The 15,321-nt window shown below is 33.0% G+C and overlaps 1 protein-coding gene across 1 annotated transcript in view; it reads right to left on the reverse strand.

Moving 5' to 3' along the window:
• Positions 1–15,321, reverse strand: part of ABCA12 (ATP binding cassette subfamily A member 12) — a 216,814-nt gene that overhangs the window by 106,975 nt on the left and 94,518 nt on the right. Inside the window, 3 exon segments of the mRNA XM_049768435.1 lie at positions 5,992–6,101; positions 7,089–7,207; positions 11,021–11,096. Of these exon segments, the coding sequence (XP_049624392.1) occupies positions 5,992–6,101; positions 7,089–7,207; positions 11,021–11,096 (305 nt within the window).

A 15,321-nucleotide genomic window follows, 5' to 3' on the forward strand; every position in this document is an offset into this window, starting at 1 on the left:
AAAAAATAAAGTCATGCAGCACATAGTAAGTTGAATGGAATAAAAATGTATCATGCTGAGCAAAATTAGCCAGAGAAAGATGAGTTAATACAAAATAAACTCATTCATTAGCTACATGTAAAAATAATTAAAATGTATGGAAAGTATCAATCAATAGTAAATATCAGAAAATAGAAAATAGACCTAAGAGTGCAAATTTAGAGTTTAGGAAGTGAGGAGAATGAGTAGGCTGCCAGAAAGTAGCACGGAAACATAAGTGGAAGGCCTCAAGCACATGGGCGATGCTAAGGAAGGTAATAGTATGCATCCAAACCATAACTATCAATTAACAAATAATGAGACCAGGGGTGGGAGGGATGGAATGTTGGACTGAAGTGCAAATATGTACGGTGGGGGTCATTGGCATGCTGCTGGTAGGAATGGACTGTATTTTGTACATCAGACCAAACACTTCAACACTATTGTAATACAGTCACCTAAACTATAATTAAAATATACTAATAATAATTTAAATAAATAAAATTTTGCATATTAATCCTATTGCTTTGAGAAATTTTCTATTATGTAATAGATCCAATAATCATCTTATGAGTTGTAATACATGTTTGGCATTCCATTGTTTCCTTAGCTTTACCACATACTAAATATAATTAAATATAATTATACTTAAAAATTTTATCTCACTTTGGCAATTTCTTAGAGAGATTGATGCCCAGAAAAAAATTGTTTAAAAAATGAGTGATAGCCTGACTAGATATTTTTTCAAAGACACAAAAGTTACCAACAGGCGCATTAAAAGACGGTCAATTTCACCAGAGAGCAGAAAATTCAAATTGAAGCCACAATGAAATATTACCTGTTTGTTGGCATTACTATCATCAAAACATAAGTAAAAACAAAGGTGTTAAAGTAAAGAAAAGGGAAACCTTCCACAATAATAGTGTAAATTTATATAGCTGCTATGGATAATAGCATGGAGGATTCCTCCAAAATTAAATATAGTATTACCAAATGATCCAGCAGCTACACGTATGGAATTATATCCAAAGAAAATGAAAACACTCAAAAAGTATCTGTAACTTCATTTTCACATTTACAAGAGGCAATATATGCAAACCACCTAAGTCTATCAATATATTAAGAAATGAAGAGGTTGTGAGGACTATTAATAAATTTTTGTGAGAATAGGATGGATTACTATTCAAATGTAGAAATTGGGATAGTCCCAGAAACATGAATGGTTCATGAATAGACTAAGTGAAACTCTGGCTTTAATGCCTAACACAAAATAAAATAAAATAATGAAATAGATGCATCAAGTTTCACTGATCATTAATGATCAAAATAAATTCAGAAAATTATAATTATATCTTTGAAAGTGTTTTCATATTCAGATTAGAAGTTTGTATTAAAAATTTGTATATAGCGAAGAATACCTTCTTTCTTTTAAATATAGTTCTGAGCCATAAGTGAAACGCAGTTTCACCTTGATCTGTGAGTTTCATAGTGCCTATGGAATTCATCAAAATCAGAAAGTGACATGATGGTATAGAACATATAATATTATATATATAAAAATAATAAGACAATAGTGCTCCTGGATTTTTCATAGGCAAATGCAGAGGAAAGAGACTATTTAAAAATACATAGATATTATATTAAATTTTTATGTTATCCCTATTTTAGCTTAATATGAGGAATATCCACTTTATGTGTACTTCTCCCAATAAAAAGTTATCCTTCCCAGCAATGAAGGTAAAAATAAAAAAGATAGAACATCAAAGGAAGGATTTGAAGGGTAAGAGCTAGGATGGCTGAGATGGTCCTTTTAGGAATTTTATCAGGGCCAAAAATTAAAAACAAAAAAGCACATAATTATACCATGCTATGCCACAAAATGCACTGGATGGCCAGCAAACAGGTCTGTGAGAAATTTTGTTAGGAAAAACTTGGAGCAATAAGGGTCTTGATTCAAAGGGTTTAAGGATTGAAGGACGTGGAGAAGTGGAACCATGGAGTGTGGCCAGGATAAATTAGAGTGACTGAAATAATATTATTTAAAAAGAAATGATTTATTTTAAATTAATAAGACACACAGTCTTATTAATCTCCATTCTCACATGGCCTACGTAAGAAGCTGATCTTGGCCATGGCATGATCCCAAACTGGCATTTGCATCTGCATGCTCCCTAATAGTTCCAGCAAAAAGTATTACCAATATTACCAGTATTGTAGGTCAAAGTGGTTAACAGGTTCCTGCACTAGGGAAAGACAAATACTGTCCCTTCCCCAGGAATACATCTGACTGAGTACAGACATTCACACAGATGCCAAGAGGAGACATGATTTTGAAATTAAGAAAGGCCATTTCTACTGCACAGGTCAAGGATTAAAGCAAGAAGGAGAGGAAGTAGTACTTACTGCAAAGCTAGCTCTGCTTTTCACTGCCAACTCTCAAGCTAAAACAGTACTTTTGGCTGGCCTCATAGACTGCCAGAATAGAGACGTGTCCTCCCCCCTTCAGAAATCCTACTATCCCTTCACTGCTCTATCCTAATCCGATATCCCGCCTTATTAAAGATCTTTATCCTCAGGTCTTAACCAATTAGGTATCAAGACCTACCTACCTCCTGCCTCAATAAGCCATCACCCAGCTTCCAAGCTAACGGATACCCACTCAGCCCAAAATCTCGTCCCCTGGCAAGAAACTACAACCAACACTCCTGCTGACCCATGCTCTGTGGCCCTCCTTCTCCCCCCTCCACACACAAATGTGGACTGTTGCTTGATACTCAATTCAGCTCCAGAAGGACCCCCAGTGCAAGAACTCTACCAGAGCCCTTTCTGCCGCAAATCACTTCTGAAACTCAACAAGACCAGGGTGTGTGATGAAAATTGCCCTGGATTCCACCTCCAACAAGAATATCCCAAAAGACACGGGGAAGCCTATGTTTCCTTTATAAGTTTAAGACCGCTATTGTTTTCTTTAAAAAATAAGAGGAGTATTTAAGAGAGGGGAGAGTAGGAGTGAGTGTTAATATTCTGGTGGCAGATATGGTGTAACATCATTATATTATTGAAACAGTATTCACACTATTATAAACCTTGGAAAAAAAATAAACAAAAAGACATTACGGGGCCACAACAATAGTACAGTAGGTAGGGCGCTTTTTGAGGAGCTGACTTGAGTTCAATCCCAGCATCCCATATAGTTTCGAAGTCTAAGAATGTTTCCAGAATGCAGTTAGGAGTAACCCTTCAGTACTGCGTTGTGTAGGCCAAAACCCAAATATAAACAAACAAATAAAACAATATTATAGAGAGGAGGAAAAATATGCAAGAATAAGATGTTTTGATTAAAATAGTTTGGTGAGAAGGAGAAAAAAATGTGGTCATCTATAAGAATTTTTGAGGGTAGAGGTCTTCATAGAACTACCATAAATAAAGTCCTGGGAAGGAGCAAGTTTAAGTAACTGTCAGAATTAGGATTCTAATTGTCAAGGTAGCAAAAGTAAGAAAGCAAGGGACAAAAGAGTAGTTCAAATCTACCTAGGTGGCTTCTAGAATAATGCAATCTTCACAGGAGCAGTTGAAGAAAACCATGGATGCTACTTAAATGATTCTTAATCCCATTCTCTTTACATTAGTATAAATAATTGAGAGTGCCTTGTTTTCATTTCCCTAGTGTACACTGATTATGAATTGATAACTAGGAAATGCAATTATATCACGAGATTTCTATATTAACATTCTTATTTGTTCATATGAACAAATTATTAACAAACATATTAACACGTGAAGTTAAATCTCAAGTTCCTCCTATGCACTAAATGTGTTGCATCAGAGATACAAAATGTATCTCTTTTTGTAATATTTATGCATAATCTGAGATTATAGGGAGAACTTTACATTAAAGTCCTGTGGCCTTAAATCATAAGTAGCCAGAGTCAAAAACCTCACTGTTATAAGAATGCTTTTTCCTTCTGCCTTTACCATGCTGGCTACAATGTCAACTGAATCTCCTACAACACTCTTGAATTTGTCTCTTCCTTTATTTATTTACCTTCCCATAATGAAAAGACTCACTCACTTCTGTTTAGATAACTACACACAGACCAAACTGACTTTCATTGGATATTTCATCACTAATTTTTCATTGTTCTATACAGCGGAGCAATACTGGTTTTTGGAATGAACATTTGAAAACTGCTGAGACTGGAAGCTACAGCCACCTCATGAAGCTCACCACAAACAGGGATGAGTTTAGTTAGAGAAATAACTACATTGTGAACTATCCTAACAATGAGAACGTATTAGGAAAATAGAAAGCCTGTCTAGAGTACAGGTGGGGTAGGGTGGGGAGGAGGGAGATTTGGGACATTGGAGATTGCACTGGTGATGGGTGATGTTCTTTACATTGCTGAAACCTAAACACAATCATGTATGTAATCAAGTTGTTTAAATAAAAAATATATATATAAATAAAACTTCTGAGAGATTATTTTCTTCAGGTTTACAATGGTCACAAACACATAAAAAGTATTTGGGACCATGGCTTCACTTTTCTACAGATGCTTTTTTCACCTTTGCCAGTGAAATATCCTGCAGCTAGAGGCATGACCCTTATCTGTGATCACTCTTGCCAATATCTTCTTGCAAAAGTAGTGGTGCACTATTACCTGATCCTACACAGACTGAAAGATGCATAGTATTAGCAACTTCACAAATTTCTTGTCTTACATGTGTCCCTTGCAATAGACTTATATATCCAATCACCATACAAAGAATCTTGCTTCCCACATATCACAACAGTTTTCCTCTATGTACTTTAACTATTGGCCTGTTTTATTAACTCCTCCATTAAAGTTATAAGTGTTTTTGTGGCAGACAAGGAGAGATGAGAGATAACATCTTTTGAAGAAATTGATAAGTATTATGGGAGCACAGTTGCCATTGAATGGAATGAACAAAGGTAAAATTACGTGAGCACAAAGTCATTATCTAGGCTAGAAAACAGAATCTTGATCCTTCAATTTTAAAGGAGTGACATTTAGTCATCCTTGAAGGATGAGGAGGAATTTTCTAGATGAATGCATAAATTACCTCTCATTTACACAGATAGTGCTGAATTAAGTATATTAGGAATCTGGGGTTGGTAGAAGCAAGGAATAAATGCTAAACAATCTAACTAGCATATTTATTTGTAATACACATAGACATAATGATTTGGATGCCTGCTTAATTATACCATGCTGACTAAAAATAAGTCATCCTGTTTGCCCTGAATAAAACAGTTCTAATTTTACTTTATTTATGCCCACATAAATACAATTAGACTTCTGTTCTTAGTAAGAATGCTGCTTTCTAAATTAATGGACTATTTAAGAAACAACGTTAATTTCATGATAACCTGTATATGATATATATGAGCTTAAACTATGAATAGTAGACAAATAAACATAAATCAACTTAGCCAAACTTCAGAGTTTTACAAACTTCAGAGTATTGCTTTTCCTTCCTTTGTTAAACATCACACTTTTTTTTTTTTAACATGATTTATTAGCTACTACTTCTGGGAGCCATTATAAAGAGAAAGTGAGTCAACTTCTGGGATTTTTGTATACTGTGAAGTCTAATACATAAGTTTTGGAAATCAACTTTTACTAGTTTTTAAAACTAAGACCATTTTAAATTAGAAACCATTTTATGAATGCTTTTATGAATTATGAAACTTAACAAAATAGCTATTATTGCCCATTCTTTAAAGTATATGCATTCTATAATTAGGCTCGTATGGGTCATTTTGAGAAGAGAAAACCATTGATTAAAGACAAAACACTATTCTCTAGCACTAGAGTACATTTTCTCAGAAATCTAGAGGCAAAATAGGTTCAGTATTTATGAAGATACTAATTTAAAACTTAAACAGAATATATGTCTTTTCATAGTATTATGGAAGTTTTGACAGTTGTGTTTTTCTTGCAGGCTTACTTTTGTTTTCAGGAGTTCAGGAAGTGGAGAGAAGTAATAATCCTCATAGGAACCATTTCGAAGAAATGATTTTTTAAATCTAATTGTAGACTGAAGAAGTCTTAAATTTCTTCTGTAAAAGCGGGAGAGAAGAGTTATCTTATATATGAATTGCAAGATCATTTAGGAGGCTAATTTGAAAGACACCTTTAACCTAATTTATTTCTGAGTTTTTTTCTAAGATAATATTTTGTTCGATTAAATAAAAGACAAGTAAAATTTTTATCTTTCCTTGAATAACAACACTATAAACTTCATTATTTTAAAATATTCATAGATACTTTACAAGAGAGCAAAGGAGCTACACAGTTCTTGCTTTCTGTGAACTAAATATACTTTTAATTCTGATTTTTGAACATACCACCCTACTGACGTGTTTGTAGAAGACTAGATTGCATAATCACTCTGACATAAATATATACTTCCAACCTTGATTAATTTATGCCTGTAAACAGACACCAAACTTAAATATTTCTTGTGCTTATTGCCTGCAAATATATTCAATATAGAAAAAGCAAACATAGTTTCTATAAAAATGTAAAAACATTGATACTTTTTTTTAAATAAATGAGGAAAAGAACATTGAATTAAATACACATTCTTGGTTATCCATGTAGGTAAAAATTTGAAGACAAAGTGTGTAAGTGTAGGGAGAGAAGTACTCTGTAACAAAATTTCTTTGTTTAAGTACTTTACAAACCTGCTTTTGGGGACCGAGTATTTCTATTCTACATTATATTTTTGAACTAATATTATTAAAGGCAGAGGAAAAGCATGTCAAGAAATGTTTTGAGTCCCTAATGATTCTGTACAATTGAGAAGTTTTTCTAGGTGACCATTATCACATTATCTGATTTATGGCCACTGTACATTTAAGTTTGTCCAGGTTCCAGATAGCTTAGGCTGCAATCACAGAAACAATAGTAACATAAAATGATTAGATATTTCCTTTATATATCAAGCACTAGAGTGAAACTGAAACATTTAGAAGCTAAGATTGATTTTAGGGCGAAGTCAGCCACCAGGAACAGTGTTTTAAATGTTCAGAAGAGAATTACCTTGTGATCCCTTGGCCAAATTGTCAGTGACATTTCTCACACATGTCAAGTAAGGAACATATGGACTATTTGCTGATATATTTAAGAGAGCATCTTCAAAGTTTTCTAGTATAAGGAGCCTAAAGATAAGGAAAAAATAGAGAAATTAGTCCCATAAAATAAGGCAAATTTTTTTGCTAAGATTCGATCTGAGTAGACTTAGAAGTGATGTTAAATAGAACATCTAGACCCCTTTTCTATGGACATCTCCTTTCATCTAGTCCCCTTTCCTATGGACATTATAGTTACATCAGACTATTTTAATATTCAATCTCGAGAGAGTAAGATCAATTCTGGGCCCATTTATTTCAAAACAAAAATACTGGGTTACAGCTGCCAAATGCAATACAGGACAGCCTGGTGAATTTGAATTTGTGCTACCAGTGAATAATTCTTTAGTGTAAATATGTCCCACATGTTGCTTATTTTTTTTCTTATTAGTATTTTTTTAATCTCCCCTATACTTGCCAACCATCCTCTGGGCCCAATTTCTTCTTTTGTTAAAGAGAATGGTAGGATATTAGTAGGATATTAGATGATCTGCTATATAGAAAATAACCAAGATAAAGTTAATTTTATTTAATTGTAATTAAGAAGTACTAGGAAACAACTAACAAATATATGTTCCCTTCTATTTTTTAAAAGCCAATTCAGTGTTCCCAAAACAATAAAACAAGCAAAACTTTTTTTGCTTTGATTTGAAGTTGACTGATAAATAAAAACATAAGTAATATTTGAGACATATATGTGACATATATGAGTAAATCCATGTGCTATGGTTATTTCCACTTTGAATCTGCATCTTGATTTATTTTATAATTATTTCGCTATTATTCACTCGAGTTTATGTAGAGAGAGAATAAATAAAACTGGATGACTTGGGGATCATCTACTTTAAATTGAGTTCCATAATAAAAATTAACTAGACATTTAACTTAGCTTTTATTTGAGTATTAGAAGAAAAATTTTACTTCCTTTTCAGGTGCCTGAGATAAGCCATATAAAAGCTTAAAGTTTAAAACAACCAAAAGTATATTATTATTATTATTATTATTGTTATTGTTAGGAAATATCTAACAAATAGGAATACTACTTTAGGAATGAAGGTGCCATTTTACTTTTTCTTTTTTTCTTTTCTTTTTTTTTTTTTTGTTTTGTTTTGTTTTTGGGCCACACCTGGCTGTGCTCAGGAGTTACTCCTGGCTGTCTGCTCAGAAATAGCTCCTGGCAGGCACAGGGGACCATATGGGACACTGGGATTAGAACCAACCACCTTAGGTCCTGGATCAGCTGCTTGCAAGGCAAACACCACTGTGCTATCTCTCCGGGCCCAAAGTTGTCATTTTTTTCAAAAATATGAAGCTATTAATTTTATTTAATGATCAATTATTTAAACAAATTAGATCTGCTCAGGTGCCAAGTCATAGACTTCTCTTGACACAGATAACTTTTTTGCTTTGAAAGTTCTTGAAAGATCCTGGCTAAGCTAATAAATATTCAGAACATGCAGAATAATACCTGCATTAACAGTGAACAAGTAATGGCTTACCCTCAATGAATCCTTGAGTAACTTCAAAATTCCAATTATTTAATATTTGGAGCAATTTAGATAAATACTTTTCATTTAAGTAACTTCAAAGAGTAATCCAATTGAGTTTGTATTTTTTACCTGTTTACCTTTGGTTTCGTGTTTATCATTGAATACTTATGTTTTATATAATACAATTGATTTAATAGCCATTTAAAAGGTGAGTAAGTAAGCAGAAACAAAGATGGTCGGCATTAATCTGAGAAGTTCCCACAGAGGCATTTCTGGAATAGTTTATGCCAGAAAATTTTACCATCTCTATCTTTTCTCACAATATTGTGTTTGTCTCATACTCATTAATGGGACTTATAACTCGGACATTTTCACTTTAAATCAACAGCAAACTGTTGGCTACTCTTCCAGATGAGACCACACAAGAAAGCCTCATGGTGAGTTTCAAGTGTAAGGCAGATTTTTGGACTAGAAAGAAGAGAGCTTGAAATATCATCTAAGCAATTTTTACTTTCATTTGATGGCCAAGTTTTTCAAAAATTGGAATTTAAGTACTTCAAAAGTTAAGGTCCCATGGTTGTTTGGATGTTGGAACATAATATCTAGTTATGCCTTTGAGTCATTTGATTTATTTTCTTTACTCTCATCATGTCTACATGTCCAGTAATGACTATAGTTGAAGATAAGTTATGGAAATGTATAGCCATCAGTGTGTTCATATATGCAAAAACATTAAAATAATCTTAGAACAAAAATAATAAAAGAATAAAAGTTATGGGGAACATTATTTAGTATTTTAATATTTGTTGAAAATATTTAGAAAAATACTTTCTAAAAATATTTTAAAAAATGCCAAATCCCAAAGCCAAGCATTACAGCTCTGTGATTATTTTAAAGGGAATAGAAAGGAAGTTCAAATATATTCCTTAATTTCATCAATCTCAGTAAGAACCATCTTAAAATATTGGATTTTTTCTAATAAACTGTCATCTAGCTGTCAGCAACCAATTACATTTGCTGTGGAATTTTCAGGTCTAAGTACTAACATTATCAATGCTCTGGATGCCTCAAGGTACTGATAAGCATACCTGACGTTAGCAATAAGCATCCAGTTTTCTCAATTCAAAGTTAAAAGTAAGTTTTGGTGACTGAACTTGGAGTGTGCATGAGGGGTCCAGAGTGATAACATAGCAAGTAGCACACTTGCCTTGTACATAGCCAACTCAGATTGAATCCCAGCACCACATATGGTCTACCAGATTGGCCGGGAGTAAGCCCTGAGCACTGCTGCATTAGACATCCATTCCTTCCCCCCAACAAACAAAAAATGCATACGGTCTAGTTGAAAACTGCCACTAGCTTCTCAATTGCTCTAAGAGAAACCCGTGCCCAGTCTTTTTGAAGGAGGAGAAAGGTGATAACAATCCGAGATGGTTGTTTATGGAAAATTTTGCATAAAATTTTTCTAGAATTGGAGAAATTTTCATGAAGTAATCGAAAGTCTGTAAACTACATAGAATCCACTTTTGAAATGGAAGCACATGATTACAAACAGTGCTACAATTTGTTTTCACTTGTACACATTTTCTTTTATCACAAGAAGTATCCTTAAGAACTAAAGTCCTAAGAATATCAATAGTATAATTTATCAACCCCAAACAACCTTTATGTATGAGGTCTTCTAATGTGTAAATCTGTCTTAAATGCAGGGAATTTATTTCCTTTAGTTTCTACAAGCAGTCAATTGCATTTCCTACCATGGTTATTACAGTTACTTCAGGGAACTACTAATATTTATGGTCCTTAGAAGCCAAGGTTACTACTGTCATTCCTCTCTCTATTTCTGGGATAACATATACATGCCCCTATAAGAGTCCAAAATAAAATTACCCAGAAGCACTTTTGTCTACCTAAACAAAATAATGAAACAAACTACTTCTCCATTGACTGTTTTGAGTGTGAAAGTAATTTGACTTTTTTAAAGCAAAATAAATATAAATGTGAAAAATTGGTGCATTGATGTTCCTTTCTTGGTGAACTATCTTAAAATAATAGAAAATTGGTCCTACAGTTAACTCATCAATCCAGACAAGACACATTGCATCTGCCTGTACAATCCTAGAACTAAAAGAATTATCATCACACTGTATTAAGCAAAGTATCATTGACTAATCCTCACAAATAACTTTCAGGTTTTATTATACTTCTAATATATCTTTTTCCTTGGTCAGTCAATAATTTATTTGATATGTTCCATTGTCTTGCACACTGATAAAATAATTATGTTTATGAATTGTTCTGATTTTGTATTCAGTCATCTTAACAATTGAGAAAGAAACCAACAAAGACTTACTGTGCGGCCAGGCTGCTTGGGGACAGTGACTGTACATCATCTTCACTCCACCCATACGTTGTATTGTCTGAGCCACCTAAAGCAATACCATTCACATATATGATCATTGCACATGTATGCTTAAAGGATGTAATTTTCTTAGAAAAAAATCATCTCAACTCAAATTAGTAAGAAGATGCAGAAAACACAAAGAATTAATTTTTCTCCAAGAGATTTTATAAAAAAATACATTTTCTATTTTATTTTATTTATTTTTATTTATTTTGGAATCTTGGAAAGATACTATCTATAGAAAATAGATGCTAAGAGAAATAATTCTAATAGCCAAATATATGTATTTCTAAAAATTTCTACATTCATACAACCATGCACTATTTATATCCCAAGACTTAAATGCATAGTTGACACTTAAATATTATAATGTATACTGAGTATCATGTGATTTGTTAGTAAAATGGAGCAAGTTTCTTTTAAGGGTCACTAAATTTTATTTTATTTTATCTAGCTGTCAAGATGTAGTCTTAGGAAATGTCTGTCATCACTAATCTATAATTTTCATCCTTCAAAAAGCGATCATTGATTTCTGCTAAATGTATCTATAAATACAAATTGGCTCATGTTACCAGAAGTGTTCTGAGCAGTCAAATAATGTATGTTTGGAAAGTTGGGATCAATAGAAACCACTGAAGAGTGAATTCAACACTGCAAATAACCTTTAGAAGCTAAATAGGTCTCTAAATTAGCTAGTCCTGTCTTTCAGTGTCATAATGGAGTAACTATGTCAAAGGTTTCACATGAACAATTATAAAGATACTTTCAATGGTTATTGCATAAATAAAAACATAAAACCAATGCTTTCACTCAATCCTTTAGGGGAAACCATAACACTTATTTCAGTATTCTCTTTAGACACTGAAAAATCCTTAAAAATAATCCAAATATTTCTATGTTTTGATTTTAACAATCATCTAATAATTTTCAATATTCTAGCACCAGCATGAACACTTCTCTTGTTTACCCTTGTTAATATGCCTTAAAACAGCATTTTCCATGATTTTACACCTGTAGACCAGTGAAAAGAGAAGTAACATTTGCAATTGGTAATACAGAAATCTTTATTATGGTAGCACTTCATATATTCATTGTTAAATTTAATTTTACAAAATGAAGCATTTATTTCATGATAAATTGCAGATTTTTTTCCCTGTGGACCAGCAGCAGTCTATATTGCTAAAAGATTAAAAACCACTGTGAACTAAAACCTGTTAATAGACCTACCAGGAGAATACGTGTTCTACCAGCAACTGCACTTTTCAGGGATAGGTGCTTTTGTATTGATGTGAAAAAAGATTACCACAAAACTAAAGGTCTCACTGTCTGTTTCTTTATCAGTCATTTTAATATTGTCGATATAATCCCCAGGATCCAGCAGAGTGACTTTTTTAGTTTTTCAGTCTTATAGTGCTGTTTTCCTGGATCTGCTCTACTGATAACAATGATTCAGTGAGCTAAAGTGCCAAAAGTGGAGATACCCAGAATAAATAGATCTGATTAATAATGGTCATATTGATTATTGACTGGGTTCTATATATAGGATGATCCAAGAGAGAACTCTACTTAGATAGATGCTTTTGCCATGTAGAAATACATAAAACCATTTTGCTGAGATCAAATAAAGTCTCTAAACTCCTCCCTGATCCAGAGCAAGTTAATTGGCAGTTTTACATGATAGTTGTGGAGCTTCTTTTATTCATCAACCTATTAAAATGAATAACTAATAAAAATTAACTTTTCACCTATCAATGATAAACTTGGATTTGCCAAGTTAAGTAAGGCCTTTCCCTCTGGCCACTTTTCCTTCTGTACTATAAAGTATTTTGGAAGAAATTCTGTAGCAAATAGGTATTAATGAAGTGGAAAATATTATAGACCTTTTAAAAAGTGAGATTTTACTTTTTTTTTGTAGGATTAAGCATATTGGAAATGTATGCCTATAGACTTAGAAATCTACTTCATAGATTGCTTTTCATTAGGCAGAATGATTTTCTATTTGAAGCTGTAATTTTATAGAATTTATAAATTTCCAAAAGATCACACTTCAGTGAGCAGTATATGTAAGTTCTGCTCTCAGAACACGTTGTATCCAGGACTATAGTTCAGTGTTAAGGACTATAGTTCAGTGCTAAGACACATGCTTTGCATCTATAAGGTCTTTCCTTTGTTCTCTTATACCCACAAACAAACAACAAAAGTTTGTAATTTGTAGAAAACTCCAAAGTATACACACTTTGAGTATACTGAGTATACCCACAAAGCAACCCCCCTTAGTGGGGCAGAGCTAAGAATATGATCATTTATGATAGAATTTAGGGGCACCAATCTTCCTAAGAGGGTTTATCAACTATCATTGTTGTTGAGGAAAAAACTCAGAGTGTAGTCATAATTAAAGATGAAGCAGAGATAGACAAAGGATGAGGTTTGATGAAATAGAATGTGGAGAGATTTGTTTGTGGTGGGGTGACTGGAAAAACTGATCAGGTGAGGAGTGTAGTCTAAAGCATCAGTGGCTGAAGTCTGAGCCAATCTTAGGTCAATTGTAGCAGATACTCCAAATATCCAAATATCCCCAGGTGATTTCCTGGAAGCAATAATTTCTTTATACTCCCACTAATGATATCCCAGGGTTGGGGGAAAAGATGCCAATAAATGTAATTACATTCAAATAAGCAAACACATTCCTTATTGTTTCTCCTTTATATCTTAGCTCTTCAGTGACATTTTAGAATGCATACTCAAATCTTCAGCATACTGAAGAAACATGGTCATTATTAAATGCTGAAAACTGAGTGACATTATTAACCAGATAAAAGGTTTTTTGTTATATCTGTTTCTGTTATATCTCTGTTAATGAAAGAGCTGCAGGAGCTGTAGATGTTCAACATATAGTGTTCATCTCTGAGCTTAACCTTAGGTATTGCAGAGACTTTGTACTTGTATATAAGTAGACTCATAAATATATACATAGACTATATAGACAATAAATTTTCTCTTTTTAAATAATAAGCAACTTTTCCAAAGGTCCAAGACTGTTAAATTTAACATTAAGTTTTATAGACTAATCATTAATTCTGTCACTACACATAAAAACATATCTCTGGATTAACAAATATTGATACCAAGAATACATTAGACTTTTCAGTGAGAATTCTTCAAAACCTTGCCCAAATTGTGTTTTTATTTTCATGAAAACTACTATGTTAAGATCTTATAATGAACTATTGGTGTGTGACCTAATCTGTGAGATACTTTCTTTGCAATGCAAATGTAAATATAACATTGAAAACTTGACTGTCAATTGAAAAATCATTTTTCTAATATCATTTAAAACACATAAATTGAACCATTTTGCTTTAAAAGCAGAGATTTATTCCTTAGAGCCTCAAATATTTGTATATGTATATGTATATTTCTATACTTATGGAGCATAATTCTATTCCATATTTGGAGAGAAGATATTTTGCAATTCACCAGCAAAGTGCTCTAACCTTAGTAGGAGTCACCACAGTTTACACTGGGCTAATCACACCCTGTTATCATTATTTCACAATGATTGGTTAAGGAACAATGAAAAAAAATCATTTGATAAAAAGCCAAGGGTTGGAAATGAAGGCACACCCCAAAACTCTCACTACTACCACCAAAGGAAAAAAAAAACAAAAATTCAGTTTAGTTTTTTTTTTATAAAACAGTACCAGTAGAAAACTATTTCTTTTGGGGGTGGGGGAGGTAAAATTTATTTGTTTTTTGATTTTCTGGGTTTTTTGTTTTTGTTTTTGTTTTTGGGCCACATCCTGTGATGCTCAGGGGTTACTCCTGGCTAGGCACTCAGAAATCACCGCTCGCTTGGGAGACCAAATGGGATGCCCAAGGATCAAACCAAGGTCTATCCTAGGCCAGCACTTGCAAGGCAAATGCCCTACTGCTGTGCTACTGCTCCGGCTCAGAAAACTATTTCTTGATATTTAGTTCCTAATACTTACTTTCCATTCCAAATATAAACAAAGTTTCACAGGCTTAGAGAGAGATCATGGTCAACAAAATAAAGATCCTAGAAAGATAAGGCCTCTTTATCAACAATTTCTCCCTTCCTCCACATTTTAATTAGCTAGAAATTTAAATTTAACCAGAGCATAAGCCTTTACCTAAGAATAAAATAATCTATAAAGGATTATTTTAGTTGAACTCTGTCTATATTTCTAAAGGGCTTTATGATGCAGAATTGAATAAAGTTAGATGGAAAT

This window comes from Suncus etruscus, chromosome 1 (assembly GCF_024139225.1).
Source record: "Suncus etruscus isolate mSunEtr1 chromosome 1, mSunEtr1.pri.cur, whole genome shotgun sequence".
Lineage (NCBI taxonomy): Eukaryota > Metazoa > Chordata > Mammalia > Eulipotyphla > Soricidae > Suncus > Suncus etruscus.